Source organism: Strix aluco, chromosome 1 (assembly GCF_031877795.1).
Source record: "Strix aluco isolate bStrAlu1 chromosome 1, bStrAlu1.hap1, whole genome shotgun sequence".
NCBI classification, from domain to species: Eukaryota; Metazoa; Chordata; class Aves; order Strigiformes; family Strigidae; genus Strix; species Strix aluco.
This window is the reverse complement of record NC_133931.1, coordinates 149,312,029-149,331,670: the sequence shown is the minus strand read 5'-3', so window position 1 is coordinate 149,331,670 and position 19,642 is coordinate 149,312,029. Positions and strand designations below refer to the sequence as shown.

Sequence of the window (19,642 nt, the reverse complement as noted above, 5' to 3'; positions counted from 1 at the left end):
AGCTCTGGCCTTCATGGCTGGCTAGTGCTCTGAAGGACATACTCTGCTCAAACACAGGTCTCACCTGAGAGCCAGTTAGCACTTAGCCAGTGACAAAACTGCTTCTGAAAATATTTATCTTATGCGCCTTTCTGTAAAGCTGTAGTTCAGCAATATGCAAAAAAAAAAAAAGGTGCTGCTGGAGGTCATACCATGCTCAGGAAGCGATATGAAAACATTAACCTGAGGAACAGCACTGTTCTGAGCTGCTTGCTCAGGAAATGTTGCTGCTACTCTGTAGTGGCCCCTTCATTTTAGCTTCATCTGCACTTTCTTTTCTAGCTCTGCCCTCCTTATCCCCCCCCCCCCCCCCCCCCCAAAAAAAAAGGCACGGACCCTCTCAGACTCCTTGTTATGAGCCCTCCCTATCATACTACTGTCCCCCCCAGCACATAACAAGCAGCCACAATATCATGCCTTTGGCTACTCAACTCCGGCTTCTTAAAGCCAAGCTTTCACAGCACTAAGCCAGAACAACGCCAAGGATTTTGGTGTCTAAATTCTGCCTCCATGTAAAACTGAAAGCTTGTCTTGGCAGCCACCTCCCCCTCGAGGCAGGAAACTCCTGTGTGCTGCAACTCTTTTTTTTCTTTCTTCCACCCCCCCACCCCCCCCAAACTTTCAAGCTTCCTATCTGCATGAAGTGCTGCTTCTGGCCATGGCCAGACAGCTTCAATTTCACTGTCAGAGCAGCTCAGACAGAAGTTTGGCAGAGAGCAAAAAGCAGACAAATTTTTTTTGCCAACTGCCCCAAGGCAGAGGGGCTGGTCCAGGCAGGTGATGGATGAGAGCTTGTTTGATACTTAATAAATTGGGAAGTCATTAACCCAGTAAACCAGTGCAGATATGAGATAATAGGAGATAAAGCTACTTCATCAATTGTTTATAAATACAGGCTTTTTAAATTTTTTTGATGCACGCTCTTGCATGGTGGGAACCCGCTGTATACTGGTCAGTCCCTAGTAATAAACAACGGCGCATACTTACCATACTGGCCGTGAGAAACCAGAGTGCTGACCCAGGGGACTATCCAAGGTTGATGGACTCTGGGCTCAGGGACAGGCAAAACAGCAACAACCTCTGGAGTAGCCAGCTGTGGGTAAGCAGTGACCTCTAGAAGGAACAGGCCTAGGAAGGAGCAGCCAACAGCACTTAACTGCTTTTCCTGTTTTCCAGCTGCTGTTGTGCTGGAAAAAAATAATCACCCTTCTCCAGGAGAGGAGGATGACAAGCACCAGTGCAACTTTCCAACCTGCTTCCATGTAGTGGGGTTAAACAAGCCCTGGTACCAGGGACCAAAACCAAGAGCTGCCTGTTCCCAACGGGATGGCCTCACAAGTGTGCAGCCCTGTGCATCTGCAGAGGAGCGCAAGGTAAGCCAAGGGCATGCTGCCTGCCCCTGCGCTCGTGTCTGAAAACTGAAACAGCCTAAAGAGGAGGATTGCTTAGGAATACCCTACAGCTTTGTGGTGAGGGCTCTCTCCTGCCACCTGGGTGTAAATTTCTGCAGGCAGAAAGAACAGGACATGGGCCTCCTGCAGACCCTTTCTCTGGTACCCACTTCTCCCCATCTCACATGAACAGCAGTACCTCCTGGATACCAGCCCGGTGTCAAGCTCATCAGTAGGACCCAATGATATGTAATTCCAGCTTTCCTTGGCTTTCAGGTGCCAAGTCAGTCCTAAAGCAGGTCTGTACTTTTGTCCCTAGCCGGAGGGATGGCCAAGGCCGCTGGCCAGCACACAGCCTCTCACACTCAGCAGCAGCGTTTTGCTCCATGATGTCTCTTAAGATCAGTGGAGCCCTGAGCAATTTTAAGTTAAACAGGGCAGAACATGTAGCAACTTGATGCCATGTTCCACAGCCTCTGGGTCAGGTTTAGGACATCCTCCCACAGCTTTAGCAGAACATGAAAATCCCAGGCACAGGGTGTGAAGTGTACATACCAGGCAAGCAGAAAAGAGACTTTTCTATCACTCCAGGCAGGTCTGCTCTTTAAGTACTGACACAGCCAGAAACTGCTGATATCTGCCAACATTTCTATTAGTGCATAATGTGCTCACATTAGTTCCTCCTCTCATAAGCTTTCTATTAATGTTTGCACCTGCTCTTTCTTGTCTCCTGCTCCTTTTTGTCCTAGTAAACTCCTAGTCCTCTTCTCTGGAGCATCACCCCTGTCCCCTCTTCACTAAAAGTTATCATTATCCTAGTGTCCTGCTATCCCCTCTATACCCCACATAGTGATGTGTTCCCAAAGCCTTTTAAGAGCAAAGAACCCATTCCTTCGTAGTTCACACAATGCAAAACACAACCATTTCAGAGCAACAGAAAAAGCGTGCAAGCTGACACATAACCTGCAGTGTCTTCATCCAGCACTGTGGTCCTCAAGCTTTGCAAAGCCACCCTTCCTCTTCTTTTAAAAAGTTTCGCTTCCCCTTCTCATCTTCCCAGTTTCTACCTGACAAAAGCACTATTCACTCTCTAACTTACCTCAAGCCCACAGAGCTCAAACATCAGGGTTGTTTTTTTCTGCGCTATGAAACAGTTTGTACTACCTATTTTCTTCTCCCAAGATTTACATTTTAATTTTCAGTAAAACTGAACCTCAAACTCTACCTGTGTTGTTTCAAAGGATATACTACACTCATCTTGGAGCTGAAGAGGTTGGACAGCTTTTGGGTGGGATAGTCAGAGACCAGCACATCCAAACACAACGGCTGGGGAAGTTTTTTTCTGTGGCTCCCATCTCTAGTCCTCCAGGTACAGGATGTATTCTGACAATCCCCAGAGAGAAAGACACTGCTCTTGTAGAGAAAGGAAAAAAATGAACAAGACAACAATCTGATTCTCAAAGTCATTACATCATCCAAATAGCAAACTTAGTTTATTTCTAAAACAGCTGGAATCCCATATTTGACAAACTTGTAGAAAGATGGGAGCTTTCAGAACCAGGTTGACACTGAAGGAAAGTTAAAACACTTTTGCTGGCAGAGATACAGTAGTGAGGTGCCAAAGTCCCTGCCAGACAGAGCTGGTGATACCAGCAAAATCTGTGCTTTTCTTAGTAGACGTTTCACAAGGAGGATGTGGGGATAGTGAGAAAGATTTGGCAGCAGAGATGTCAGTCTTCCAGCCTGAGAGTATCCTGCATTAAGAGCATCTGGCGGGTCTATGGACCCAGCACTGTCATAACAGCAAAAGCTGCAGGCATACCTTAGACCTGTCAATAGGCACAAAAACCAAAAGGGAACTTGTAATTTACTTCTCTTGATCCAGTATAAACAAGTGCACTTGCAGCAAAACATATTCTTTGGACACAGATCATAGTTCAGAAATTCTTTGGTTGTCAGACTGCATGAAATTCCCTCTATGTTTTTTTTTTTTTTTCCCCACATGGTGACAAGTGACAGAGTTATGTGGGAACCTGGAAAAAAGATGCTAGTGTAGTGCCAGGAGAAGGGGCATGATTCCAGCAGAGTAGAAACAGCCTTTTTCCAGAGAAAGCTCAGGCTCCAGCCCCAGTCCTTAGCAGGTGCTTCTCCCCCCTGCCACCGCAGCGCTGAGGTCTCACACTGTGTGCAGCAGAACACTGGTTTCCCACAGGATTGCCAAGAGGCATTAAAGCTTGTAGGAAGGTGCCTACTATTTATCAGAGGTGGTATCTCAGGAGGTGAAGGAGAAATAGAGCACTTCTCTTTCCTCCAGGGGAACAGAAGAGGTTGTATCCTTAAATATCTACTCTATCAGTCCAAATTAAAGTCAGAGTGCTGGTTTCCAAAAACCATAGTTAAGTCAGTCTTAGCAGGAGAACTGGTGATCAAGTACCCCCGTTGCAAAAAACCACATACATACATATATATATGTGTGCATGAGTGTGTGTGTACCTTCTTCTGCAGGTATTTTTCACTCAAAGTGCCCAGAATCAAGTCCCTTGTCATGTATGTCCTTTGGACTGGTATTGTGCTGGCAGGGCAAGCAAGCCTGAACCATTGCTGACTCTGCAGACAGTGGATTGCTAGCCAAGAAGGAGGTCTGTTCTCTTGAGGCATGCTTAATTCAGGTCACTAAAAAGAAAAAAAGTGACCTGGAGGAAAGAGGGGCCCAAGAAAGCTGGTTGATATTCAAGGATCACCGAGTGATGCATCCCAACAAAGATTAAGTCAGGTAAGAACACCAGGAGGCAAGCACGGATGAACAAGGAGCTTCTAGATAAGCTCAAACACAAAAAGGAAGCCTACAGAGGGTGGAAGCAAGGACAGAAAGCCTGGGAGGAATACAGAGAAATTGTCCAAGCAGCCAAAGATCAGGTTAGGAAGGCCGAAGCCCTGATAGAATTAAATCTGGCCAGGGACATCAAGGGCAACAAAAAAAGCTTTTACAGGTACACCAGTGATAAAAGGAAGACTAGGGGGAAATGTGGGCCCTCTCTGGAAGGAAAAGGGAGACTTGGTCACCTGGGATATGGAAAAGGCTGAGGTACTCAACGATTTTTTTGCTGCAGTCTTCACTGGCAAGGGCTCCAGCCACACCACCCAAGACACAGAAGGCAAAGGTGGGGACTGGGGGAAGGAAGAACCACCCACTGTAGGAGAAGATCAGGTTTGAGACCATCTAATGAACCTGAAGGTGCACAAGTCCATGGGACCTGATGACATGCATCCATGGGTCCTGAGGGAACTGGTGGATGAGGTGTCCAAGCCACTATCCAGCCTATTTGAGAAGTCGTGGCAGTCCAATGAAGTTCCTGCTGACTGGAAAAGGTGAAACATAACCCCAGTTTTTAAAAAGGGAAATAAAGAAGACCCAGGGAACTACAGGCCAGTCAGTCTCACCTCTGTGCCTGGTAAGATCATGGAGCAGATCCTCCTGGAAACTATAGGGCACATGGGAAATAAGGAGGTGATTGGTGACAGCCAACATGGCTTCACTAAGGGCAAACTGTGCCTGACAAATCTGCTGGCCTTCTATGACGGGGTTACAGCGCCAGTGGATAAGGGAAGAGCAACTGATGTAATCTACCTGGACTTGTGCAAAGCTTTTCACAGTGTCCCACACATCTTTGTCTCCAAACTGGAAAGGCATGGGATTTGACAGATGGACCACTCGGTGGATAAGGAATTGGCTGGATGGTCGCACTCAAAGAGTTGTGGTCAACGGCTCAATGTCCAAGTGGAGAGCAGTGACGAGTGTCGTTCCTCAGGGGTCAGTGTTGGGACCGGCGCTGTTCAACATCTTTGTTGGTGACATGGACAGTGGGATTGAGGGCACCCTCAGCAAGTCTGTTGAGCACACCAAGCTGTGTGGTGCGGTCGACACGCTGGAGGGAAGGGATGTGCCATCCAGAGGGACCTGGACAGGATTGAGAAGTGGGACTGTGCAAATCTCATGAAGTTCAACAAGGCCAAGTGCAAGGTTCTGCACATGGGTCGGGGCAATCCCAAGCACAAATACAGGCTGGGCGATGAGTGGATTGAGAGCAGCCCTGTGGAGAAGGACCTGGGAGTAGTAGTGGATGGAAAACTAATGTGTGCTCACAAAGCCAACTGTATCCTGGGCTGCATCAAGAGAAGTGTGGCCAACAGGTCGAGGGAGGGGATTCTCCTCATCTACTCTGCTCTCGTGAGACCCCACCTGCAGCACTGTGTTCAGCCTTGGGGCCCACAACATAAGAAGGAGATAGACCTGCTCGAGCAGGTCCAGAGGAGGCCACGAAGATGATCAAGGGGCTGGAGCACCTCCCTTATGAGGACAGGCTGAGAGAGTTGGGGTTGTTCAGCCTGGAGAAGGGAAGATTCCAGGGAGACCTTATAGAGGCCTTCCAGTACTTAAAGGAGGCCTAGAGGAAAGATGGAGAGGGACTCTGTATCAGGGCATGTAGGGATAGGATGAGAGGTAATGGTTTTAAACTTAGAAGAGCATAGATTTAGATTAGATATAAGGAAGAAATTGTTTACTGTGAGGGTGGTGAGACACTGGAACAGGTTTCCCAGAGAAGCTGTGGCTGCCCCCTCCCTGGCAGTGTTCAAGGCCAGGTTGGACGGGCCTTTGAGCAACCTGGTCTAGTGGAAGGTGTCCCTGCCCATGGCAGGGGGTTGGAACTAGATGGTTGTTAAGGTCCCTTCCAACCCAAACCATTCTGTGATTCTATGATTTCTGACCAAACACAAAATATATCATCTGAAGATACAGGGCAAAAAGCAGGCCAAAGTGGGACAGTGTGAAGAAATAAAAATTAGTCAATATGAAATTAATAGCATTATAACTGCCTGTTATATAGTTTTATTTGAATAATCCTCTATAGTAATGTCAAAGCAGTTCATCTTGGAGTGAATATATATATATCTTCACTCACAAACAGCAGACTTTTGCACTTTCAAATTGTTTCCTGCTCTATATTGCTGTAAATAGGGCACTTATGAAAAGGAACAGCAAGAAGAATCACAGAAACTGTGCACCATGAGGAAGGGGATTTCTACCTTTCCAGGTTATCTGCTCAGTTATTTTCATCTACTTAGTCAAAATTTTTGACACTTCAACAATGGGCCAATTTCTCTTGTCAGAGGAAAAAAAAAAAAAATAAAAGTGAAGACAGATATATTAGGATGGGAGAAAAAAAAAAAGGTGGCAACAAATGGCAATGTATAATGACCTGCTATGAAGTACAAAAAGAATTTTCTGAGAGGACCATTAAATTACTTAGCAGTATTGATGCAGAATTTCAGACAAATAGAAAAATGCACAGCAGGCCAGAAAATGCTGGTAAACTGTATAAATGCTACTTTTTGCAGAAACCAGCTGCACCATCATGCAGTTGTCCTGACAGAAGAGACCAGCTTATAAGTACAAGTTCTACTTTACAGCTAGACATGAAAGGGGAAGTACCAAGGAGGAAGGGCCTGCACTTCCCTTTTTCCTGCAATGAGTTTCCAGCTCACCAGAGATGGACTGCAAAAGGAAAGAAAGACAAAAGGGCCCAAGAAGGCACTGGCTCAGCTGCAAAGTTACATACAACTTCATGACAATACCAGTTTTGGACAGAACTGTTCTGCCTGTCCAGGCTCTGAGCAGTCTCCAAAAGCATGGATCCCAGCAGAGGCAGAGGAAGGGACAAACCACATGTAAGAGAAAGTGCATTGTTTCTTTCACAATGGGCTTTCCATAAACACTGTTAGATTCCAAAGAGAATAATTTATACGAAATGCACAGAAATTTTCTACAGAAGGTCTTATAAATACCCATTTTACAAATGACTATTTGTGAAAAGGAAAAAAAAAATCCCACAAAACATTAAACACATACTCTTGGGTATGTATTTTCCTGTATTTGGCAAAGAGAAGGTTTAAAGAATAATCTTTCATTGCTAATAACCTGTAAAAATTCACAGAGAAAAAACCTGATTTCATCATGTACTGTTGGGGCTAGGAGGGAGTGTTTGTACTGATATATTCAAGTTGCATTTCATAATTTTTGATGCTGGCTGAGCTGATGTTAGAAAAAGTCCACAGTTCTGATAGAAAGAAGTAACAAAGACTTGGGCCAGCTTATGCAGGCACAAATCAGTTTGTAACAGTTCCTTCATTAAACAAATCATCCTTGGAAGTTAAGAATCAGGTAGGAATTTGCAGGATTTCCCTTCTGTAAACAGATGGAGGAAATCAGAAACAATTTTTCCATCCCTCTGAAAGAAGAACCAAATGACTCTCCAAATGAGTTTTAAATGCTCTTATTGCAAATAGCTGGAAATGACCACAGCCCAGCTTGTGAGACAGAAGTTGTCTTTCTCTGTAAAGCTCATAAAAAGCAGGTTCTCCATTATAAACTTCTTGGGTAGGGGGAAGTGGGGGGAAAAAACTTTGGTTCACAACATTGTTTTGCATAGGCATTCAAGTACATCTTCAAAAGGTACTGGCTGCCCAGGCTAGTTACAAAATACCCATGCTCTCTCCTCAGTAGTGGACGCTCCTCTTTGGTATCCTATTTTGTAAGGCAGATGTCTTGCAGAGGTGAAGAAGTCATACGGATGCATCTTTGAAAAGGAAGACAGTGTCAATTGTGTTGCCACAAACAGATTTACCTACTTGATTAAGGAACACATAGGAAACGTTCTTTTGGTAGGGGGTGGGGGAGGGAGAAAACACTGATACATTCACTACTTGCTACAAGCAAGTTATTTTGCTCTTGTAGTTGTTAACAGCTGGCAGTAGCTGTGATATGTCTGTCTTGACAGAAAATACGGATTTATTGCTTTGTGAGTAATTTTGAGTAATAAGGAACAGAATGTTAATAAATCCTTCCAGGTAGACACAGCCCTGTGGCAGAAAATATAAATATTCATTTTGAGAAGCATTCTGGCAGTTGCTAAGCATGATACTTACTTGTTGACTGTGTGATGCACGAAACCTTGTAGGATGACCATATGCTTAAAACACAGAGGATCGTAGCTAGGAACCCGAAAGTCTGGATGAGAAAACAAACAAACCACAAATACTTACAGAGCATTAGATGACACATATTCCATGAATTATGGACACACTTGTATATCCAGCTACATATTTTATGATGTTAACAGACACAAAAAAGTTTTTTTTTTTTTTACTCCATTCTGCCAATATACTAAAAAATTGTTTCCATACTATAATAGCAGCTTATGTCTGGTCAAAGCAATGACTAAAAGATAGACTGAGTGTCATATACAAGTAGGGAGAAAAAGCTGGACAGCAGCATAGAGTCTCGCCTTCTAGACTTCTCACTAGGGTTCTGCAACAAAGAAAAGACTTTTTCTAACACCTCTGATTACAGCTTTTACTGCCCCATTCAAACAAGTCTTTCCCTGCAGTCTGCCAAATAAACAAGTCAGGTAAGTCTTCTAGTCCATTTGAATCATCTGGACTAAGTTTCTGAAAGTAATTCTTTATTCTGGAAGAGTTGTATTTCAGGTCCTGCTACTATGAAAATACTGTTGCCCACACTCAGAAGTCATGCCTGTCTCTATAAAGCCCTCCAGCCAACAGAGGCAGAGAGTATCTTCCAGTAAGTCAGCCCAGGACCCCAGTGGGTTTTAGCTCAGGAGAAACTACCTATCTTGAACAGGGCTATGTTCCGGAGCAGGCAGCATCAAAGGCTGAAGACTGGGGTGAAATCCTTTAGGTAACTTCTAGATGCTAGAACAGCCATTTGTCAAAACTGAATTGTCTTAATTCTTCCTCAAACACATTAGTTCCAATGAGTTAAAGCAGGAGCTTTTGGTTTCAACTCTCTGACAGGGCAATTACCCACTTTAGTGGTGAGTCTGGAGTCTCACAACAAAATTTTTTTGTTGTTATTGTGTTACAGAACATTCACTGAAATGAGCTAGAAGGTCACACAAGCAAGGCAAGTCTGTAAGAAAATAAAATTACAAGTAATAGATTTCCAATGCCCTACTTAATATATATTGCAAATAAAAAAGTGTCAAGACTAATAAACACAGTCTTACCGCTCCAGCCACAAGTCCAGACAAATTATAACTCTTGGATGCTGCTACAATTGATGCAATGAGAAGCAGAATTGTACCGATTAAATAATGAAGAAACTCCTGTAAAGACAAGCACAGCCTGCATCAGAAGGGGAAACTTATCAGGAAAGCATTTCAGTATGCCTCAGAATGAGAAAAAGTTGGCAGAGGTTACTCAAACCCAGAGGACAAAACACTGGTCAAAAGAAAAAAAAAGTTAAAAAAAACCCCAGAGCAGAAAAAAACCCACCTTGTGAGGAGAGGACCAATCTTCAGGCCTACTAACATCACTGAAATAAGATCTACTTACTGGGTATGGATGCAATCCTTTCAATTCAACATGGTACTGAAGGTGAAACGTATCTTTATTGCATCAAGTATGCACCTTACTTAGAGACAGTTGTGGAGGAAGGAAGAAGCCTTAAAGATGTATTTCTGTAGCCTATATGAAATGGCAATAAATGGCAGCACATGGCGTCAGTGGAAAACCAAATGCTCCTACTTCTGATAATCTTAGAAAGTAAGCAATGGATCTACTGCTGGATTTACTTACATCAACCAAGACTGGAAACAGGAGGGAAGCCATGAAAAGCACAACTATGCAGACACTCAGAACCAACACCCAGGCTCCTAAGTCTGTAAGAGTGACTGCAGCTGTTTTGCAGTAAAACACGGTGCCACGGGTTTTTCTGAGCGAGCACTGAGGCACCACATTTAAGCTCTTTTCTAGTGTGATGAGTATCGGTCCATTTTACCTTGTTATGAGCAGGGGTTATCTGTGGATTTAGATTTTGAATCCTCACAAAGTTTATGGCAACTAACATGGATGTTTGCAAACTGATCATGGGTTGTTTCTTTTGCACAGTGCAGTGGGCAGGAGAGTATCTGCTTATTTTATCTGCATTGCACTACCAGCATGAGCCAAGCAAATGCCATGTATAAGGGAGAGGAGAGATTCTGTCTCAAACCAAGGGAGAGAGAATATAGTCCCCAAAGGAAATTGTTCAAGGCAATCCCAGAAGAGAAATAGTGTATCGTACGATAACACAGTTTCCCTCTGCTCAGATGTTTTTTATAAACAGCTAAGGAGGATCTTTGCCATAAAGTAGGCTCTGAGCATGCAACTTGCTTTCCTCATTTGTAACCTTGTTTCAGGTAATTGCAATCTCAACCCTTACTTTTGCTAGAATAAATTATTTCCATAAGGAGGCTTCTCTGGCTAGTTCGTGATGCAGCAGGCTAACCAGGCATGCCATTGCCTCCATAGAGGCACCAAATAAAACAGTGTACACAGGCCACTACTTCAGAGGAATCTGAGGGATGGGCAAAGGTGCAAACAAGTCATCAAAGGCTAAATGAGGTGGAGAACCAACCCCTGGCAGGGCCAGGAGAGTGCCCCTCTGGAGAAATACTTCCCAGCTTTAAAAGGTGTCAGTGCTGAACAACTTCTTGAGCTGCTGCAGCTTTACTGACTGCAAACCACACCCCTGACTGCCATGCAGAGATCTTGCCAGCAAACTCAGCCAAACACTAGCTGTAGTTTCCCAGAGTCTCTTACAGGTTTTCCTATTCTGTGCTAAAGATACTTAAATATATGACTGAAAAGGAGGTTGGTTGTAAAAGAGCAGCAATGTTCAAGCATCACATCCCATAAAGCTTCCTGAAGCTGAGCAGCAACAAACTGCAGTGCCTTAAACTCACTGGTGACTCTGGAACATTTAGGAACGATTAAGCACACAACAAAAAACAAAAGCAGCCTATGCAGAGGTCAGAATGGCACAGTCCTGTTACAGCAATGCATACATTAAACACTGCTTTGTAAAACTGTCATTTACTAGCTTATTTCAGTCCCTGCATCTGTATTATCTCTAGATAAAGAAGTACTTTCTAGAGACAGATAGAGGTGGTACACATTTGAAAAAACAAAAAGGGGCACAAGTCTAACCATATTCTTCAGCTAAAAAGAAAAAGAAAATTAAATTTTTCTCTCTGGTTAGAATGGATGGATGGAAAAATGTTATCCTAAATCTGTAAACTACTTACATAGCTTCCATTAAACACCAACCACTTCCTGGACTTCAAAATCCCTCTATATCTCTCCAAGCTGGCTGTCCCCATCCCTCTGGTCCTTCCTCTGTGGAACTAAAATGTCACTATGCATAAGGGAGACATGTTCTAAGAGGTTATTAAAACCTGTCATCCCACACTAGGATGCCGGACTCTTCTGTTAGCTGACCTGACCCAAAGCTACTGAGGAAGTTCAGGTCTCGCATTTTCTGTGCTGCTTGTTAGTTCTCTGCGAGGATATGAGAGATGGATGTGCAGCGGAAATGTGGGAATGAGGCAGGAACATCCTGCAGGATATCCCAGGAATGGCCAGGCTATGGCAATCAAGCTGATGCTCCTATTTCTTGCTATTGTTTAAGTTACCTAAAACCATACCAAAAAGAGACACATATGACTTAAATAGCACTCATAAACTTTATTTTGGGACAGGATGTAGTACATGAATTCTAATGCTATGATTTGGTACTCTAGCGATCCCTTAGCTGCTATAAATGACCTGAGTTAGGACCCATCTGCTGAAGGCTTGACAATCGGTAGCTTCTTTTCATTTGTCTCAGAATAACACTATTGCCTTCCCTGGAGTAAATCTGGATTTATACCTGTATAAAGGAGGGCAGAATCACATCCAAATAAACTAAAAAACTTACAGCATCTGCTGAACTGAGTACTAATAATAAAAGCAACAAAAGGATTTGTATACAAAGCAAAAAACAATTATGTGAAAGATGGCCTATCACTGTGTGATAGCACAAGAAAATGGGCTAAGTAATGGAGACATCAACCAACAAGAGAGGCAAGGAACCCAGACCATCTAACAGACTTACTGCAAGTGGCCAGCTAACGCAAGTGAGCTTCCTGTAGATTCTGAAAATGTGGATAATGTAGAAGAACAAAATCATAACCAAGTCGCACATGGTGACAATCTGAAAGTAGCTGTATGCACTGTAATCCGTCCACGGAGAATTATTTACACTGATGAATCCAATCAGCAGTGAGATCTGAAAGAAAAAAGGGACATTACATTTTTACAATGGTGCTCAGAGGGCCGTGGAGATTATTTTAAACACAACAAAATGGCACTTAAAAAGGGAAGACAAATACCTAATGTTAAACTGGAGGATCCCAACGAAATGAAGAACAAAGTAACGAGCATGGTAACAATGTTTTAAAATTTGTGGTTAAATGAGCATTGGGAGTGGGGCAAGAGCCAACTGCAAGAAGGAAAGCAGAGTTTCAGCCTGAAGAGTACAACCTGAAGAAGTCTCTATGTACAAGAGGTCTCAAACAGAGAAGAGGCATTGGAGTGGCACCAGCAACTGAAGCATCTAAATCCCACTGACTTTCAGAAGAAAATCACTGAAAGCTGTAAAAATTAAGGTGCCCATGAACACATGCATCTTTACTTCCATTTAGTGAGATTTCTCACATGCAAAACTGGAGAATCTGGCTGCAACTGAGCTAACAGTTCTACCCTTCCTTTTCTACCACCCACAGAGCAGAAGTAGTAGCAGACTACAAGGTAGTATCATAGTAAATAATATAAACATTTGGAAGAATTGATTAATTCACCCCACCCCCAATACAATATTTATAAAGCTTTAAATGTTAACATTGTCACATAAAACTATAAAGCATTATTGTACAATTTCTTTCAGTTGTAGGCTTGCAAAGGATGAAAGCGATTTTATTTTTTTAATCTAAAACTACTTGTTTATTTTACTAATCTTGCTGCTTCTACCAGCCTGGTTAGTCTGGGTGACAAAAATAAATCCACCTAGGATATACCCAAATATTTTCTTATTACAGACTTTGTCAATGCATGCTTTCAGCCTCTGTAATTTTTAGTTCATCCAAAGTCAGCCAGAAGCAGTAATGATTCACATTTTAAGTGTTTCTCCAAGAAAAAAAAAGCCAGAACTTCAAGACTGCACTATCCTTTCCTGCACACTCATCTTCCAAACTCCTAACCAACTGTATCCATTATCAGAATAATTTCCTTAAGATTAAAAGGGGAAAAAAAAAACCAACACCCAAACAACATAGCTTAGATTCTCCCTGCTGTAATTTTAACTGAGTTTCACCTGCGCAGTTCTAAGCAGACAGGCTAAACATGCATCCTCAAGGGCAACCAAAATATCTATACACACATAAGAACTTCACAAGAAGTTCAGGAGAACCTGTCACCTTGGCCAAACTCCACCCAAACAGCCACATCAATGTCGTGACAGTGAACCACTTCAAAAAGAAAAGTCAATGCTCCAGGATCCTTTCCCACACAAGTGCTAAGTTATTGTTAGATCTAGTACAGCTCTATTATTTTCACTGTGGTAATCCAAGTAGTTGATATTAGCATTGTAAGTGATGCTCAGTCCAAGCCAGTGACAGGCTTCTGCACTAGAGTAAGCCTACATCTCCTCCCACCTTTGAAATAGATACAGGGTAGGAAAGACTGAGGTGCAGGGCTGGATCATGATCAGTGTGATTCATGTGCCTTTGAAAATGCATAGTATTGCCCAGTCCCCATCTCCCCAAATATGTTCCTGCCCTCTGGTGTGGGAGTGTAACATCATAGCAGCATCCTGCATGTTTAGTGCTTCTGCTGTACCACGCCTGTTCTCTGGGTCTCACGGCCTAGCCACTGAGGAATCCTAAATGCACAGTCTTGCATCTTCTGCATGGCAGAACTTTCTGAGGTGCTACATTTCTTAGAAGACAACAAAGCAATGTTCTCTACAATTCAGCATTTAAAGACTTCTGGCCCATTTCTCTAATTCTGAGGTAATTAATGAAGTTTTGTCCAAACTATGTCTACATACTCCAGGTCTACATTAAGCTGTGGTTTCATGAGGGGCCATGGCCTTTGTTGTCTTCTCCTTCCCACCCTGATTTCACTCTGTCACGTACTGGCTCCTCCACTCATCTGTGCCGAGCCACCTCAGTGTACCAAGCCAGCAAAAAAAAAAGCAAGCAGCTTTACTCTGACTCTGCAGTCACACAAAGCAGGATCAGGTGAGCAAGGGAGTGTTAGGGAGAAGCTTGGACTGAAACGGAAGGACTGAGAAGGCAGGGTGGCAGCAGCCAGTAATCACGCTGGCTCAGGCTGCCGCAGACCATCCATCTTGGTTCCTGGAATCTTACTGTCAGTTAAGCGAAGAGTCATCTGACTTTGCTGTTGAATAACTTGAACAATTAGAAGGAGATCAACAGGTCATTTACCCTATAATCTAGGACAACACCTGAAGTGATGCAAGACACACAGCTATTATTTTCATGAGAAAATGAAAACTAAATTTAATGAAATTTCATTCTATAGGAAGACTCAACAGCAAGTGCTGAATCTTGCCTTGGATAAAGGTGGGATGAGGACAACACTTCTCAACCACCAAAGGCTAAAAGAGGTCTCCCTTATTCAGATATCTTCACAATAATCAGCTCTCAGTTTCAGTTACATTGTACAAATCAAGAAAGAAGCGTTAATTCACAGAAATATTAAATCACACATTGGCTCATTTCATGCTTGAATCATTAACTTCAGCAACTTTTTTACTGTGTACAAAAGATAAGGAGGACTGGATCCTTAAAGTACAAGCACCATCCAAATAATAAGAAGTACTAGTAAAAAAACCTCAGTTTAAACTAGAGCAAGTTCTTTCAACTTCATGTAAACAAAAAAGGTGGGTTTTTTTTCAGTTAAAAGGTATAAAAAAAAATTGAGAAGCATAAAGAACATGAGCCATCCAAGGACAAGGTCAGAAAATTCATCTGAGGTGTTATATTCCTCAGAAATAAGAAGATACAAGGTATCAAGTAGTCAGTGAAGAATCTGCTCAGCTCCTAAGAACAGGGTAGAAATGCGGATTTGAACAAACATGCTTTCCATTTCAAGCATACTTCACAATTAAAATAATTCCAAAACCAATTAGTAAAGATACTCCCTTCTTTGATTTTAGATGTGCCTCAGCACACAGGTAGAAAGAAATCACTGTGTCACAAGAGGTATTTCTTTCAATGATTTCCCTTCTTAGCATAAATTTCACAACATGAGATTTACATGCAATTTCTAAAGGGGGTTCTCTGATTGGAGGCACATAATGCTATTTCACAGGACAGTTACAAAGGGGACCATGTCAACAACTTTATTTAAACCTATGCCACGTTTGCCACACTATATGTACTCACCACACTACATGCATTTGCCCGAAATGTCAGAAATGGAGCCACATAATATTATTTGTACTTTAAGAATGACAAATACCAAAGTTCCTACATCAGATATTGGTTTATTGTGATATACTGGGTGATGACTGTACTTTTTCCCCCCCTGGAATTCCTGTTTTCAAGGAACTTGAAATCAAGCAATAAAATGATTAATATGTAACTGTCTGTGATACAGTTCAACATGTATATTAGAAGTCAGTTTGTGGCAGAGAGAGAGAGAGAAATGAATGGCAAAGCACTAAAATGATCAAATGTTATGAATGTTCTTTATGCATCTGTGCTCAGGGGAGCAGCTTAATACATACTGAAAATAAAACCTAGAGGCACAAAAAAATTAGGACACTGCCATTTCCATTTCGATATAGTATTTCACAGATTGTGAAAGCAGCAGACATGTGACCCATAGCCAGCAAGCCAGTTAGACCAGAAGTACAGGTCAAATGATGGTCAGTCTCATTAGAAGATTTCAATGTGCTCCACAAAATACACCCAGGCTTCAGACCTGCATTAAAAAAGGGGTGAGGGACACATTGCAGGACACTACTATTTAAGTGCTTTCCAGTTCCTGAAAAGCAAAACAAAGAACATATGCATCAATCAATTCCAAGGAGGGATTTTTGGATTTAAATGAAGTTCCGTATTTACTCTCACAGAAGTTTATCGGCTTAAACTAATCCACTTCTTGACTTTCTATTGGACCAGATATTTGAAGTGAGTCATGAAATGTGCTTAGGAACACTGGCATATATCAGGAACTCTCTCACAGTGAAGCCAACATGAGCTAAAGGCAGTCAGCAATTGCCAGGAGGCACTCAACACCTTACCAGACAGAACAGACAACATAAAAGAAAGATGGTAAGAGTCTGATTTCTCTTCTCTATTTTGAGCTGGAGACGAGGCAACCACATCCTCTGCAATGTGCCTGTGGAAAATGTTGGCTCTTGAATAGCACTAACATAAGCTCCCAAGCCTAAACTCCATTCTGATTTGAAGTGAGCACAGCTCTACTGAAAATGAAACATAATTTGCTCTTTCCTGATACGGTCTTCCTTCAAAAGCCAACCCATGGTCCCTAAAATAGGGTGAACAAGCACAGAACTTTCAAGGCTGTTAATGGGAGATGGGACATGGGCTGGGAGATCTGATCCTCACAACAAAGAAGGGCCAGGTGTTACAGCACTGCTGCCTTTAAGTGATGAGGGAAAGGCTCAAGACCCTTTTTCCCCTGTTTTATGACATCCCTGGCTCAAGGTGCCAGGCATAGGCCAGGCCAACCAGCCACACCCAGGGCTGGGGGGTGAGAGTGGGGCTGCAGCAGCACAATGTGTGTCCCAGTCATGTGGGAAATGTAAGGTGTGATCCAGTTATGTGTCTCGTGCACACAGCAAGGATCACTGAATTGGAGAACGGTTGAGGTTGGAAGGGGCTTCTGGAGGTCATCTTGCCCAATCCCCCTACTCAAGCAGGGACATCTAGAGTTGGTTGCCCAGGACTGTGTCCAGCTAGGTTTTGAATATCACCAAGGATGGAGGGTTCACAACCTTTCTAGGCAGTGTTTGACCATCCTCATGGTGAAAAAAGCACTTTCAGATGTTCACATTGACTTTCCTGTGCCCATTGCCTCTTGTCCTGTCACTGGGCACTACTGAGAAGACTCTGGCTCCCTGTTCTTCACTCCCTCCCATCAGGTATTTATACACATTGGTGGACTCCCCCGAGCCTCCTCTTCTCCAGGCTGAACAGCCCCAGCCCTCGCAGCCTCTCCTCACGGGAAGGATGCTCCAGAGCCTTCATCATCTTTGGGGACCTGTGCTGGACTCACTCCAGTAAGTCCATGTCTCTCTTGTACTGGGGAGCCCAGAACTGCACACACCACTGCAGATGTGGCCTCACCTGTGCCATGTAAAGGGGAGGGATCTCGACCCGCTGGCAACACTCTTCCTAAAGCAGCCCAGGATGCTGTTGGCCGCCTTTGCCACAGGAGTGCATTGCCGGCTCACGGTCACTTGCTGTCCACCAACATCCCGAGGTCTTCTCTGCAAAACTGCTCTCCAGCCAGTTGGCCCCAGCCTACCCACAGACGCAGGACTTTGCATTTTCCTGTGTTGAACTTAATGAGATTCCTCTCTGTCCAGCCTGCCAAGGTCCCTCTCAACGGCAGCACAACCCTCTGTCTCATCACCCACTCCTCCCAGGTTTTTTGGCATCTACAAACTTGCCGAGGGTGTGCACTCTGCCCCGTCGTCCAGGTCATTAATGAAGGTGTCGAACAGTACTGGCCCCAGTGTTGACCCCTGGGGTACACCACTAGTGACTGGCCTTCAACTGGACCTTGTACCACTGATCACAGCCCTCTGGGCCTGGCCATTCAGAAGGTTTTTAATCCACCTCACAGCCACTTAGCTAACCCGCGACCTGTCATCTTATCTATGAGGATGTTATGGGAGACCATAACCTTACTAAGATCAAGGTAGACAACATCCACTGCTCTCCCCTTGTCCACCAAACTAGTCACCTCATTACAGAAGGTCAAGCTGTAAATCCATGCTGACTACTCCTGATCACCTTCTTGTCCTTTATGCGTTTGGAAATGCTTTCCAGGAGGATTTTCTTCATCACATTCTGAGGGACTGAGGTGAGGCTGACCAACCTGTAGTTCCCTGGATCCTTCTTTCTGCCCACAGAGATGATATCAACCTGTTCAGAATGGCACCCTTTCCTTCTGTACCTCTCAGGCTAGAGAGGATAAGGAAGGACTGGACAAGAGCGATAAATTCTCTTTCCCTGTGCTATAAAACGCTACTCGAAGTGTTCCCTGAAAATGCTGTTCCTTTTTAAAAATCAGCTGTTTTCCTCCCTGTTTCTTCTTGTTCCTGTCAAAGAGTGAGCATCTGAAGTCCACTGGTCATTGATCACACTCAGTAAAAACCAAGCAAAATGTGAATCAAGACTTCAAGGAAGTCAATCTTCCACTGCAGGAAAATTCAACACCTTCTTAGGGAAAGGAGAGGAATCACACCTTTGTATTATGAAGAGATTATATACAGGAGGCAGATCCAACTTCCAATTACTCCTGAGGCAAATGCACACTGGAGAAAAGGCTTGTGGCATTAAACTTAGATGCCATTGTACTCCTGATTTCAGATGGTTTGAATTCCACCTAACTCCCTGCGATTACTCTTGGCTGGCTGTAGTCCTGCAGATGCAATTAGGTTACAGAGAACGCTCAGCTCCAAACATCCTAGTTTTACAGGAGTGGACTGGGCATGAAGCTGGGACCAAGAGGAAGCAAGCAACACAATCCTCGGCCTCTCTGGTGGCCAGATCCTCCTGTGGTTTCCAGACCTGTCATTAGTCACATGGGCCACCATGAAACTGCCCAAGAGCTGCCTGCATCTCAGGACTAATAGGCTGGACTCCCCTTCGCTAACACAATCGTGCTGGAGTGTACCAGCAAAAATGGAAGAACCTGGACCAAGCTGGCAAGTTCAAAGCAGCTTAACACAGAATCACCTGCTCCAAGGAAGGGGCAAGCACAAGTGCATGTCCACCAGTCAAGAGATTACAGATACAATTTTCCTCACTAGTGCCCTGACGGTAATGAAGGAACCATAACATAAGAAAGGACTAGTTTTGCTCTCCATGTACCCACAGGCCAGCTGGCACCGCTAAGCATTTTCTGATCAGGTGGCAGAAGACTGTAGTTTATCTGACCACAGAACAATTTTATAACCCAGGAATCAATCTGTGCAAGTGCCTTGTATGATCTTTTTCTACTGTCCTGCTTTAATGGATGTAATAAATAAAGCTCTGGCTTTATTACCA

The 19,642-nt window shown here is 43.6% G+C and overlaps 1 protein-coding gene across 4 annotated transcripts in view; it reads right to left on the bottom strand.

Moving 5' to 3' along the window:
• Positions 1 to 2,881: 2,881 nt before the first annotated feature.
• Positions 2,882 to 19,642, bottom strand: part of CMTM7 (CKLF like MARVEL transmembrane domain containing 7) — a 31,428-nt gene continuing 14,667 nt past the window's right edge. For 3 of the 4 annotated variants that reach the window (XM_074839416.1, XM_074839424.1, XM_074839443.1), the window contains 4 exons: positions 12,424 to 12,597; positions 9,515 to 9,613; positions 8,415 to 8,496; positions 2,882 to 8,065 (listed from right to left, as the gene is read on the bottom strand). In XM_074839416.1, coding sequence (XP_074695517.1) covers positions 8,052 to 8,065; positions 8,415 to 8,496; positions 9,515 to 9,613; positions 12,424 to 12,597 — 369 coding nt within the window. In that variant the 3' untranslated portion in view covers positions 2,882 to 8,051. Of the gene's footprint in view, positions 8,066 to 8,414; positions 8,497 to 9,514; positions 9,614 to 12,423; positions 12,598 to 12,700; positions 14,904 to 19,642 lie in introns of those variants that run through there. The other variant, XM_074839433.1, reaches the window with a different exon arrangement.